At 39.3% G+C, this 14,745-nt stretch overlaps 1 protein-coding gene across 3 annotated transcripts in view; it reads left to right on the forward strand.

Annotated features, from left to right (window-relative positions):
• The window catches only part of AKAP11 (A-kinase anchoring protein 11), a 102,829-nt gene that overhangs the window by 65,506 nt on the left and 22,578 nt on the right, over positions 1 to 14,745 (forward strand). For all 3 annotated transcript variants that reach the window (XM_089668824.1, XM_089668823.1, XM_089668825.1), the window contains 2 exons: positions 262 to 4,567; positions 14,163 to 14,315. In XM_089668824.1, the coding sequence (XP_089524950.1) occupies positions 262 to 4,567; positions 14,163 to 14,315 (4,459 nt within the window). The remainder of the gene's footprint in view (positions 1 to 261; positions 4,568 to 14,162; positions 14,316 to 14,745) is intronic.

Raw genomic sequence — 14,745 nt, forward strand, 5'->3', positions numbered from 1 at the left:
ATATCTCTAGTTGTACATTTGCCTGAACAATTTGTCTTAATAGACAATTTTTCTTCAGTGAAACTTATACTATTTTTATATGTTTGCCTTAGTTTATGACAGCACATTAAGTGGGATTTTTTTTGTAAATTCCATGTTTAGACTTGCTGATTTGCAATACAGATCTATATTTGCATTTACTTTGGAAAACGTGTGCCAGGTGTGATTTGTGTTTTAAACATAATTTTAGAAACGAAACCTAAGACTTTTATTCTCTTTTAGGATTGCAATGGGGATCCTCAACAAATCAACGTGATGCTGCCTCTCAGACACAGTCTCCTCACTGCTTAGACATCAGTGGTACAAAAATTATATTTAGTTCTGTGCGTCGAAGATCATCTATCAAGTCTACAGTGCTAATGAGTTACTTGGGACATCAGGATTTTTCATCATTGGCTAAAAGTACTTGCAATACATCATGTGACACATGGAAGCATGCAAATGGCCAAGACAAAAACACGTTTTCTCCATCTCCTACAGAAACCTCAGAGTCTGAATGCTCTAGCCCAAGTCCTATTATTTTCTTAGATGAAGAAGGCTATCAGAAAAGCTTAAGAGCAAAACTTAGCCTTCCAAAGATTCCTGTTGGGAAAGATGGTGTTGAGGACTCAGATTCAGAATTAAGTGAGTTTTTTGATAGCTTTGATCGGTTTGATGAGCTGGATCCATTTTTAGAAGACAATTTTCAGATCAATAAACAGCCTATATTAGACAGCCCTCCTAAGAAAAGAAAAAATGCAAAAGTAAGTGTAAGCACAGTTTGCATGAATCCACAAAAATTTAAGTTTGACCGCCCCACACTGTCGGCTAGTATTAAAAAACCAACCCCTCGTAAAGCAGAGTCTCCATTTAGTAGTATAGTTGATGTACCAGAATCTCCACGCCCAGCAAAGACATGTGCGGAGGATAATGGATCTTTATTTAGTCCCATTAGATCATCTGCTTTTAGCCCTCCTGGAATTGCCATCGGTTCAGAGGCTTCTCTTCGATCAGCAAGCCAAAATGAGGCTGCGCCTTTTAAGGAGGATTCTTATGTTGCTTTTAGCAATTATGCTAACCGTGTATGTGCTGACATGTTTGATTCTGTGTTAAAGACAAAACCATCTTCTAATCTTTTGAAAAAAGAACCTGAGAAAGTTACAAAGCTTAAACGAAAAGCGAATAAAGAGTCTGAACGAAAAATTAAAACAAAGCATAAATCCATTAAAGGAGGAATTCAGAAATTTGCTGCAGATCTGGTGGAAAAAAGCTTTGGAAGTGCATTTAAAGACTTACAAAGGGGGGTTTCTTCTTGTACTAGTGCATTGTGCCAACTAGCAGCAAGGCTAACATCATATGTATTTCAAATGGCTTTTTATGAAATTGGTAGGAGACAGGCATTTTCAATTAAGAAGCGAGCTATTAATGGCTTAGCAAATCTTATGGTAAGTGAAGTCATGACAAGTGCTTTGCAAGAACTCCGCTATATAAAGAAACAAATGGTTACCAATGCAGTTACACGATTTGCTGCAGACCTTGCAGAAGAACTTGTTTTTGAAGGTATTATGGAAGTATGTCAGTTCTCTCACCCACCTACCCCAAATGTGTCTTCTGATACACAGTATTTTGATTATGAAGATGTTGTAGTAAGTTCCTATGCTAATGATTTATCAGAATCTGTGATACAGGAGGCCTTTATTGAACTATCCCAAGTGAATGTGACTTTCACCACAGAAGCTGCTATAAGTGTTTCTATGGACAACTTGAAATACGTAGGTTCTGAAGGAATAAATCAGTCAACTCAGTCTTCATCCTCTTATCCTAGTCCTGCTGTACATAATTTATCCTCACCTGCCACACAGGAGTCCAAGAGAGACTTCACTGTTCACTATGCTTTACTGTTTACATCTGGTCTTATCAGTTCTGTTCCTGTGCCTGTAGCAGCAAAAGTGCTAAGCCAGCATTCAGTTTCCAGTGACCACAAAGACCTGTCCACCAATAATATGTGCATTAATAATGCAGACAATTATAATTTCTCGAGAAAAGACTATGATGAACTACCATCTGATAATGCCATTCTTCCGTCATCTAAATGTATAAACAATAGCCGACAAGAGCAAAGATATGTAGACTTTGTAAAAGCGGAAGCAGATGGAGTAAAACCATTCTCAGTGACTATGGTGGATATGATTGTAAATGAGGCATATGATGTTATCAAATCATCCAGAACTGTGGAAGATTATGCTGAAATGATGACGAAAAGAATTATTGAGATCCCTCCCAAACACCTTTCAATAGGAGGTGGTTCCTCACAGCATCAATTTGCAGATGAGTTTTCTAAAGGTGCTTGTAGGCATTCAAGTGGAAAAAATGCACAATCTCTATCAAATAAATGGAGTGCAAGTAAATCTAACCAAGATATCTCTGTTAATTTAGTTGGCTATCATACTAATAGCTGTGTTCAAGTAGAACATGCCTGTCTGAATCCTTGCTTTACTGCAAAACCTTCTGCAAGAGACAGTAAGTCTGGGTCTGCCAGTAAACCTGCACCCTTTGCTCCACTAGGGAATTCAAATAATGGTAACAATAAATCCAGTATGGGAGGTTTAACTGCAAGAAGAAGTGTAGAAAACAATGAAGCTACAGATACCCCATTGTTTGGCCTGCAAAGTTGTCTTCCTCATATCAATAGCTTTTCCTCTGTCATGTGCAGTTGTGGTGATAACTTCTTCATGGAGGATAGGAGTTCCTATAAAGGTTCAAATGTGACCTTACTGCCTGGCACACCACCTTCTACACCTCTAATGTCTTCTGACATAAGTCCTGAGAGAAGCTTGAGAAAACTAAGTAAAAAACTAAAGGGACAACTGGCGAAAGAGTTCTATCCTGCCACCCCTCCATCTACACCCCATCTGTCTGCTTATGAACATAACAGTATGAAAAAGGATGACTTTATGCTTAAGCTTATGAGGTCTCTATCTGAAGAGGTTGAAAGTTCCAGTAGTGATGAGAGTTTTGAAGAGTATGAGGTATCTGAAGAAACCTGTAGGTATGCTGAATATTTGTCTAGTAACATCATATCAATTGCTACGGACATGGCTGCTTATTCATTAGCCGAAGAGTCTGTCCAGGGACCAACAATGAAGAACAGTTCACAGTTAAGCATCCTGAGTGATAAATGGGGATACCCAGCCTACATGAGAAATATTACAGAGGACCTTTTAGAAACCCTATGTTCATATGCTAACTGTGTTGCTGGTGAAGTCATCAGTGATGCAAAGGAAGTGCTAGGCAGCAGAAAGAATTCCTGTGACCTGGAATATAGCAGTTCTCAAAAACCTGATAAAGATTGTAGACCCAAAGAAAGAGGTCATAATTTCACAAGCTTTAAATCTTCTGATGCAGCAACTCTTCCCCTGCCTCACTATTATGGGGGTGCAGGTTTGACTTCAAAATTTCCAAGCTGTGAAAGTGTAACTGAAGAGTATGCTGACCACCTCATACGGGTTCTGAAAATGGAAGGAGGGAGCAGTGAGTTAATATTGGATCAATATGCAAGTAGATTAGCTTATAGAGCTATAAAGTCTGGCTTGCAGCAGGCCTCAAAAACCATTAAGACAAAGTGCAATAGAAAAATAATGCCTAGAATGAAACCTGAATCAAGTAGTAACAAGGACATATTCCGACTTTTTGGTAGGACTCACCATGTAGGTAAAGACAATAGAAGACAAAATAACGTTCTCCTCCCTTCTTTCACTGAGAACTCTGCACATAAAGCAGAGTTCAATAGGCTGATCCATTTTGCAGAATCTCTTGCTAACACCATAACATGTGATGTAAAGAAAAGGTTAAAAATGTCTTCTGCTTCTCTTCCCAAATCGTTAACTGATTCCTGTCTCTATACAAAATCAAAAAATGATTATGTCAATGGAGAAATTGTCAAAACCTCATTTCCCAAGACACCTTTACTTTTCTCTCGTAAACAGAAGCTCTATCACAGCACAGGTAGTTTGAATGATAATGGTTATAGTGAAAGTTTTATACAGGCTATTGAGCAATATGCCTGTAAGGTTGTAGATAGCACTTTAGAATTCAGCTTGGAGCGGGCAAGGCTTCAAGCAATGGAAAACAGAAGGAAACCCGACAAAGACTCAAATGCCACAAAACTTGTACATTCTTATGGAACTGCTTGCAGGTTATGTAGTGCAAAAGAGCAGCAAGGAATCCCTTTGTCATCCTGTCACTTCTTACTGGGGCACGATGTATCCAGAAAAATCAAACAGTCTGCGAAGTCTAAGCAAAATACTGGTCAGAAATCAAGACTTTTTCATCTGAACATCCCCAAAATTCAAATAGACCTTGACAAAAGAGCCATGTTTGCCGATAAAATAGTGAGTGCAGCTTTTGAGAAAGCAGAACGTGAACTCAGCAGCACAAGTTTGGCAGGTGATAGTGGTATTGGACACGACGGGGTCAGCTTTGCTGAAAGCCTTACCACTGAAATCTTAATGTCTGCTATGAAGAATATTGGCCATGTTGTTAATATAAGGTAAGATGTGATTCAAAACTTATAATGTATGTAGGTGTTTTTTTTGTTTTGTTTTTTTCATGGTTTCTCTGCTTTCATTTATTTAAACTCAGCCATTCCATTTTCATTACTATGCTGACCACTAAAAATATTTTCTTTCAGGTTTCTGATTGAAAACAAGATTTTCTGAGTGCCAAGAAATTGTAGCCTTAACTAAACACTGTTTTTACTTGAATTTCCTTCAGGACATTAAAGACTTGAGTAATAAACTAGCTGTATGTTTTTGGATTTCCACAATTGATGTACCGTACACTATTTAAAATAAAGCGATAAAAAAAGTTTACTTCAAGCTAGGCATCAAATATACAGTTGTGTTCAAAATAATAGCAGTCAGACATCACTAACCTGATCAATCACTGTTTTTGGTAGAAAAGATATTTCTACATGGCAAATAATTTACTAACAGGTGTAGTAGAGTAATAGAAATCCAACAGACCCAACAGTCATGCATGCTGCTGATTCTGTGTAATTGAATCACTAATTGAAAGGGGCATGTTCAAAATAATAGCAGTGTGGAGTTCTATTAGTGAGGTCATTCATACTTTGAAAAACAGGTGGCAATTATTGCCCTTATTTAAGGAAGGAAGGCAGCAAACGTTGTACATGCTGGTTACAGTGCATTTCTCTCTGAAATTCTGAGGAAAATGGGTCGTTCCAGGCATTGTTCAGAAGAACAGCGTACCTTGATTAAAAAGTTGATTGGAGAGGGGAAAACATATAAAGAAGTGCAGAAAATGATAGGTTGCTCAGCTAAAATGATCGCAAATGCTTTAAAATGGCAACCAAAACCTGAAAGATGTGGAAGAAAGCGAAAACCTACCATTCGAATGGATAGAAGAATAGCCAAAATGGCAAGGACTCAGCCAACAATCAGCTCCAGGAAGATCAAAGAAGGTCTAAAGTTACCTGTGAGTACTGTTACAATTAGAAGACGCCAAGCTATCTGCAAGAAGCCCCCGCAAAGTCCCACTGTTGAAAAAAAGACATGTGCTGAAGAGGTTACAATTTGCCAAAGAGCACATTGACTGGCCTAAAGATAAATGGCACAACATTTTGTGGACTGATGAAAGTAAGATTGTTCTTTTTGGGTCTAGTGGCCGGAGACAGTTTGTCAGACGACCCCCAAACACTGAATTCAAGCCACAGTACACTGTGAAGACAGTGAAGCATGGTTGAGCAAGCATCATGATATGGGGATGTTTCTCATACTACGGTGTTGGGCCTATTTATCACATACCAGGGATCATGGATCAGTTTGAATACATCAGAATACTTGAAGAGGTCATGCTGCCTTATGCTGAAGAGGAAATGTCCTTGAAATGGGTGTTCCAACAAGACAACGACCCCAAACACACCAGTAAACGTGCAACATCTTGGTTCCAGACCAACAAGATTGACGTTATGGAGTGTCCAGCCCAATCCCCGGATCTTAATCCAATAGAAAACTTGTGGGGTGACATCAAAAATGCAGTTCCTGAGGCAAAACCAAGAAATGGAGAAGAACTGTGGAATGTAGTCCAATCATCCTGGGCTGGAATACCTGTTCACAGGTGCCAGACGTTGGTTGACTCCATCCAACACAGATGTACAGCAGTTCTCAGAAACAGTGCTTATACAACTAAATATTAATTAAGTGATTCAAAGGAAAGCAAAATCTTCAAACATTTTTCAGTTTATATAGTGAATGTTTGAGTTTGTAAAGAAGAATACAAACACTGCTATTTTTTTGAACAGTCTAATATTCACTTTTCTTCAATTTTTTTAATGTGATAATGTGACAAATGTGATATATTTTTCTTCATGTTTTGATTTGGAATAGAATGTGTAGTGTTCCCAATGCATTTGTGTGTATGGAAATAAAAGCTATTAGAAGGATTTTGAGCTTTATTCACTTTTTTCAACACACTGCTATTATTTTGAACACAACTGTACAATTAGACCCCCTATATTGTATTAAAAAAAAAAATTATGGAACAACTCCACCAAAACTGACTTTCTCAACTTAGTTGGAGTGGAGAAACGTTTTCCCCATCTGGACTTTCCTGAAGCCTGGTAGTGAGATCTGGCACAGATCTATAAGAACAGATATGGAGAAGGTGATGACAGGCAGCCGAGATTCTTAGCTGAGCTCACCTCATGTCTTGTTCATGCTAGGGTTTGGTAAAATCTTGATGCTGGAACCCTGGTTTACTCAATGTCACAAAGTACATCTGTCAGGTAAAAAATATTTAAAACTTGATGGATTTCTTTTTTTTTTTTAATTAGGTAAATAGAAAAGCTTTCTATTAATATTTTTATTTTATTGCCAGCAACTTACATTTTAATTGTCTGTTTACATGTCTTCCAGACTGCTCAGCATTTGTTAAAAAAAAAAAAAGTCTGTATGCAGAACTCTGTAGCTCAAGCTACAATGTACACACATGAACTGAATGGATAAGTTCAAAGTTTTAATAAAATTAAGTCAGTGGGGAGACAGACGGCTATTCCTATGAAATCACTTAAAATATCACATAAGAGTCTATTTATATAAATGTTTTCACACAGGATTCATACAACTTTTCACCAAGATGCACACATTTTTGCAATTTTATTCAATTGAAAGTTTGTGAATCATGGGTGAAAACATATATAAACAAATAATTTTCATGTATTAAACATTTATTTGTAAAATAATGACTATATTCGTATAGTTAATAAACCTAAAACAAACTAAAAAAAGTAAACATTTTACTTAAAACCTTTATAGTTTCTCTTTACTTAAGGTCTGTAGGACCTAGGCAGGGCCTTTGAAACACTGATCTGTATGTGGTTGCATTTCCTAATGGTAAAACCAGATAGTAAAGTTCTATTTCCAATGGCCATTGTTTTTGTTCAAATTATACACTGATGCACTAAGTTACAGAAGAAGTCTCACTATAATCTACAAATTGTTGTGGAGTCAGCCAGGGGATCACATGCGTAGAGCACTTGGTCCTGTTCTGATCTTTGGTTGCATTATTCAATAAAAACTAATCTTTTTTTCTGTTTCTGCTGGCTGTCAGCTCTACCCCAAGCTGAAGCTCAGTTTATGGGCATTCCAATGAGGGAGCTACAGCACAGCACTGTAGCCACCTCTCTCTCTGCTCTGTGTGTAGGCACTGAACAGATGGGGCTGGCGAGTTCAGCAAGGATCAGCTGTGCCCTCTGCTTACTACTGCTGACAGAAGGAGAATACGTGCACAGGAGGGCTTTGGCGAATGATGCTGCCAGATATGGTTCATTAAAATTGTCTCCTGCTGAATAGCATAGTCATACAGTGGTGGGGGGAGGGACAGCATGCTATCAACCACACTAGCTCGACAAGTGCTCCACATTGAAACACATACCCACAAGCTCTGCCAGGCCCCTAGCTATGGTGGATGATGGCACTCTGCTTCCAGAAATTGTCTCCTGCTTAGTAGCATGGCCAAACAGTGGTGGGGGATGAGAGGCACACTGTTGACCACACTAACTCAGCAACCACAGCACCAAATGCTCCATATGCTTGGTCACCTGGGGGATTCCACATTTTAGAAATGATGGTAATACTTTTTTTTTTTATTTCAAATCATCACAATACTCAAAAAATGTAGGGACATCTGTTATAAGAGAATGTTATGGTTGGGTAAGAAATATTTCTCTGTCTGTACGTTCTTCCCAAACAAGCACTCTTGAGGGGCACATTTATTTACTGGAATAGTTATTCTTGGCTTATGCAGCCGTGGACAAAAGTTTTTTGCGAATGACACAAATATTAATTTTCACAAAGTCTGCTGCCTAAGTTTGTATGATGGTAATTTGCATATACTCCAAAATGTTATGAAGAGTGATCAGATGACTTACAATTAATTGCAAAGTCCCTCTTTGCCATGAAAATGAACTTAATCCCGCCCAAAAAATTTCCATTGCATTTCAGCCCTGCCACAAAAGGACCAGCTGACATCATATCAGCGATTCTCTCGCTAACACAAGTGTCAGTGTTGACCAGGACAAGGCTGGAGATCACTATGTCATGCTGATTGTCAGAATAACAGACTGGTAGTTTTAAAAGGAAGGTGGTGCTTGAAATTATTGTTCTTTTTCTGTTAACCATAGTTACCTGCAAGGAAACACATGCGGTCATCATTGCTTTGCACAAAAAGGGATTTACAGACAAGGATATTACTGCCACTAAGATTGCACCTAAATAAACCATTTATGGGATCATTAAAAAGAAGGGAGGTTCAGTTGTTAACCTCCCTAGCGGTTTTCCCGAGCCTGGCTCGGGGTTACATCTAGCTGTCAAAAGTGATAACCCCGAGCCAGAAACAGGGTCACCGCAAATTACATACCTGGTCCTGCGATCCATGTCCCGGGTCCTGCAGCCACCTCGAGCCTTCCCCTCCGACTGTCCCCTGTCTCCTTCCCGGCTATTTCATGCTGATCAGCATGAGACAGCCACACTGTGCCGTCGGGGGTTGGGCTTGCGGGAGGCAGGAGTTTTAAAAATAGACCTGTGTCAAAATAAAGTGTTACTCTAGCGCATACACTGTAGCATTACCTCAGATATATCCATAGTGCAGTTTTTAAGTTTCGGTGACTAAAAACGGTTTTGCACTTATGGTTTCCAAAAAGCGTCTTGCTAGCGCCAAAGCGGTTTATGATGAGCTAGCAAACAGCGACAGTGAGGAGTTACTTGAATTGAGCGATAGCAACTCATGTGGCAATTTGTCTTCAGACACCAACAGTGAAGACAGCGGCGAATCTGAGATTGATGTGATCTGCGCACGTGGTGCACTATTGATTGTGGTACGCCAGCGCCACCAAGATTTCCGTTTACCGGTGCACCTGGTATGAAAGTCCACGTTGAAGGTGACAACCCCTTGGTGTACATAGAATTGCTTCTGACCGATGAGGTTATTGAAATAATCATGACGGAGACAAATCTCCTAGATTGTAAGCTCCAAGGAGCAGGTTTCTCCTTTCCCTCTTGTATTAAACTGTATTGTGGCTGCATTGTCTCCTGTTATATTGTAAAGCGCTGAGCAAACTGTTGGCGCTATATAAATCCTGTATAATAATAATAGGTACGCAGCGCAACATCTTGCTGCTCCACACAGCAGGTTTTCACAAAGCAGAAAGTGGGAACCTGTGACCAAAGAGGACATTTGGCTGTTTCTCGGACTAATTATTCTGCAGGGAGTGGTGGAGAAACTGCTGCAGAGGTGGTACTGGAGCACCAACAAAATGCTCGCCACACCGTTCATTGACACAGTCATGTCGGAGTACAGTTTTTCATTTATTATGAAATTTTCTCACTTTACAGTGAGGATTTTGATGAAACAACTCATCCAGCTCCCAAGCTAAAAAAAAAATCTGGGAAGTCTCCCAAATAATTGTCAGAAATTTCCAGCAGAGCTATGTACCAGAAAGAGATATTAGCATAGACTAAAGTCTAATGGCCTACAAGGAAAGGCTCAGCTCGATACTGTACATTGCGTCCAAGAGAGCACGATTTGGCATCAAATCCTACCTGCTGTGCGAATCCTCTACTGGATACATATGCAACACCGTTATATACACTGGCAAAGGAACAAAATTTGATCCCAAGTACAGCAAATATGGAATGGCAACATCTTTCGTCCTGTCACTGATTGAGCCTGTGCTAAACCAAGGCTACTGTGTAACAACAGACAATTTCTATACCTCTCCGGAACTTTACGAGGTTCTTCTGCAGCACAACACGGATGCATATGGAATCATTCGGGCTAACCAGCCATCAATGTTTGGAAAAACCAAACTGAAGTCGGGAGAAATAGTTGCCTGGAAGAAAGGTAAAATAATGGCACTGAGGTGGCGGGACAAGAAGGATGTGTGCCTAATGAGTACCATTCACAATCCCTCCACAGTGATGGTACAAACAAAAGGTGGGAAAAACATCCAGAAGCTACAGTTTGTTATTGACTACAATAGCACCATAGGAGGTGTCGACAGACCTGACCAAGCCATGACTTTCTATCCGGCGATGAGAAAGCAGCAGTAGAAATATTACAAAAAGATTTTCTGGCATCTTCTGGAACAGTGCTTGTGGAATGCCTACATTCTGTTCCGCAAAAACAGTGACAAGCCTGTGCTTCATGCAGACTTTATCTGGAAAGTTGCGGAATCCATTTTTCTCAAACATCAAACACCATCAGTGTCTGTGGGTAGATCCGGATGACGTGCTGTAGGAGTTGTCAACCCAGAACGCCTGACTGGATGTCACTTTATGGACCACACCCCACCAACCCAAAAAAAGGCAGCACCTACACGGATGTGCGTGGTGTGTTGCTCTCGGCGAGATGAGTGTAAAAAAAAATCTGCAAGGAAACGAGGTTCCACTGTCCTGATTGCGATGTCGGACTTTGTGCAGTCCAGTGTTTCAAAATATACCACACCCGTGATGTTTTCTAGAATATGCAGTGTCTATATAATATTGTTTGGACAGAGTTCCGTGTGTTTGATTTGATTACATTTAATTTATTATTATATTATTATTTTTTAATATAATTTATGATTGAATGTATTAAACTTTATTGCACCCAGGATGTCTACTAGACTCTTGTTTAAACAGATTTCAGTGAGTTATTCCTAAGAATTACAGGCAATAAAAAAAACAACATATTTCCATTAAAAACAATGCGCCACTTTGAGCACAGAAATACTGACATAATCATACTGGTAGGGAGGTTAAGAAGGCTTCAGGGCACCAGAATGTTTAGCAATCACCAGGACTGTCTCCTAAAGTTGAATCCTCTACAGGATCGGGGCATAACCAGTGCAGAGCTTGCTCAGGAATGGCATCAAGCAGGTGCATCTGCATGCACAGTGAGGCGAAGACTTTTGGAAGATGTCCTGGTGGCAAGAAGGGAAGGAAAGAAGCCACTTCTCTCCAGGAAAAACATCAGGGAGAGACTGTTATTCTGCAAAAGATACAGGCATTGGACTGTTGAGGACTGGGGTAAAGTAATTTTCTCTGATGAATTCCCTTTCCAATTGTTTGGGGCATCTGGGAATAAAACCTAGTCCGAAGAAGAAAAGGTGAGCTCTGCCATCAGTCCTGTGTCATGGTAACAGTAAAGCATCCTGAGTCCATTCATGTGTAGAGTTGCTTCTCAGCCAAGGGAGTAGGCTCACTCACAATTTTGCCTAAGAACACTTCCATGAATAAAGATTGGTCCAAAAACATCCTCTAAGAACAACTTCTGCCAACCATCTAAGAACAGTTTTGTGATGAACAATGCCTTTTCCAGCATGATAGAGCACCTTGCCATAAGGAAACAGTGATAACTAAGTGGCTTGGGGAATAAAACATCAAAATGTTGGGCCCATGGCCAGGAAACTCCCCAGACCTTAATCCCATTGAGTACTTGTGGTCAATCCTCAAGAGGCAGGTGAACAAAAAACTCCCCACAAATTGTCACAAACTCCAAGCATTGATTATGCAAGAATGGGCTGCCATCAGTCAGGATGTGGCCCAGAAGTTGATTGACAGCATGCCAGGGCGAATTGCACAGGTCCTGAAAAAGAAGGGTCAACACTGCAAATATCGACTCTTTGCATAAACCTAATGTAATTGTTAATAAAAGCCCTTGACACATATGAAATGCTTGTAATTTATACTTCAGTATACCATAGTAACATCTGACAAAAATATCTAAAAACACTGAAGCAGCAAACTTTGTGAAAATTACTGTGTGTCATTCTCAAAACTTTTGATTACGGCTGTAGCTGCTTTTTCCCCTGCAGGATTAGGGTGTTGCTTGGGTATCTCCCTCTTCCATAGCCACAATAGCCAACATGAATGTGTGCACAACTGTCTTTCATCAACCAGAGTGTTCAGCTCCTGTATTGTATGTGCAAGGTTAGCTAATTTCCAAAGTCTGTAGGTACCTTTTTAAAGGTGAGTGGCCTGTCCCAACAAATAATGTGAAATCTAGCCTAAGGTGAAGTTACTTTTCTACTACGATAATACACACACAAACATATTTCTTCCCTAAGTTCAAAATTTCTAAAATAAGCCAGACATAAACTTGCTAATTCAGGAAACAATGGTCCTGTGGCACACTGTTCTAGCTGTTCACCTAAACAATTGCTTCATTATGGGCATGTAATTGTCTGAAGGAGTGGAACATAATTCAACAGACCGATCCTCCTCTTCCTCTTGTAATATGTGACAAAACACCTAGGCATTATGTCAGATTGACAGGTATGGGGAGGATCTTAGAGCAGCTTTTTATCCAAGACAGGAATTCTGGGTTTCTTTAAACATCTTTTAACAAGATGATAGGAGGTTTGTATAAAGCTGTAAATGTACTTTGGAACAACATCTTCAAACATTTTAATGTAAGTAGCATATTTCTTGATCTGTGGCATTCAGCTTAGTAATTATAAGGGTCCTCAAGTGTGTCCACCAGACCTGGTCAGAAGTCCAGAGAGTAATGATATTATTAGTATATTACATTTCAGCACTCCCAGGAAAAAAAAGAATCCATAAAAAACGTTTATGTAATTTTAAGAAGAGATCAATTTGAGTTTGTGAGGACAGAAATGCGCAAAACAGCAACATTTTCACAAAAGCATTAAAATCTGCGTACACAAGTGTTTGATATCATCCAACCAATTTTATGGGACCTGGGGATTAAATATGAGAGAGGGTATTTATATTTTTAAACTGATTTAAAGGATAAGTTCAAGTTTCTGAATGTTGCATCCATATTTAGGGTGTAACATGTTCAACATCAGACCCCTCTCCCCCCCAAACCTCTCCCCCCCCCCCCTCCTTATGGAAGCGAGCAAGGGATCTGGAAGTGAGCCAGGGATGTTGCCCACCTCTCCCTAAGTAACAGAGTGGAAAATTCAGGTTAACAGTGTAATCTCCAGAGAAAAACTAATATTTCAACAGAGAAACTGTATTAGAAAATTTGAAACTATATGGGACCCCTGGCTAGAAATACCCGGTTTGGCTCCGCTCCATATGATAGCAAATAGAAGACACGTGCAGCTAGATACTATTGGAAGGAGTAACAGACTTGAGTCAACTTGTGCTGGTTTAATAGTTTTGTTGTCGTAGGAAATATGTTCATGCGGTGTATACAAAATTACCCCTTTCTTTTCTTTTGTTACGGATTGCTGATTTATCACTGTATGACAAATGTCCTTTGATTTGTTTGTGGTTTGTTGCGCACAAGTTGTGCATTGTTTGTTAAAAAAAACCCTAAAAGTTCAAAAACCAAATAAAGGATCTGATTTTTTTTTTAAAAATTAAAAACGAAAATTTACCCATCTCACTTGTTTATTTTCATCTGTTAAAGTGAGAATAATAAACAACTCAAAATTTACAAGTAAACATTTCTGACATTTTATTAAAAAAGAAAAAAAAAATCAGTGACCAATATAGCCACAGCCATAGGAATGTGACTTTGCACATGTTGATTTGTATTCATAGGTTAATTCGCTGCAAATGTTTGTTTTTTCAACTATTGGAGGCAAACTAACCTTTTAATTAACTTGTGTTTAGTTCTGTTGGAAAGGATGGGTTCCAGTCAGTGGATTCAGTGACGAGCCAACAAACCAGTGTTAGCATTGGGGATGACAGCACGGGCAGCTGGTCCAATCTGAGCTTTGAGGATGAACACCAAGATGAAAGCAGTTTCCTTCACCTTAGTGACAGGTAAATAGAATCTACTATATGTATTTAGATGCCTAACTGATTTAAATTATTTAAAATAAACCATTGCTGAGATTATGAACAGGTAGATGTATGTAGTGTCTGTAATTTTTCCTTTTTTGTCCGTGGGTACCTTAATTCTATAGTCTGGTATCTGAAGGTGTAACTACACTGGGAGTTTACTGCCTGTAAAAGTTTATATTTGCATGCACACTGCAGTTCATTACCAGAAACTATAATACAGTATGTAGCTGTGTTTCAAAGACACTTTACCCTGTTTGTCTGAAAGTACATCTGCAATAAAATAAATATATGAGTTGTCATTGCTGGCTTCTTTTAGAAAATGCTAGTTGCTTGCTTCCCTTGACAGGCAACCCACTTTTCCAGCAAGGTCTCCAGTCCTCGTCACCATTTTTAGGTGGACTACACATTG

Source organism: Staurois parvus, unplaced genomic scaffold (assembly GCF_062004578.1).
Source record: "Staurois parvus isolate SC_StPar_1 unplaced genomic scaffold, SC_StPar_1.0 ptg000064l, whole genome shotgun sequence".
In the NCBI taxonomy this organism is placed as follows: domain Eukaryota; kingdom Metazoa; phylum Chordata; class Amphibia; order Anura; family Ranidae; genus Staurois; species Staurois parvus.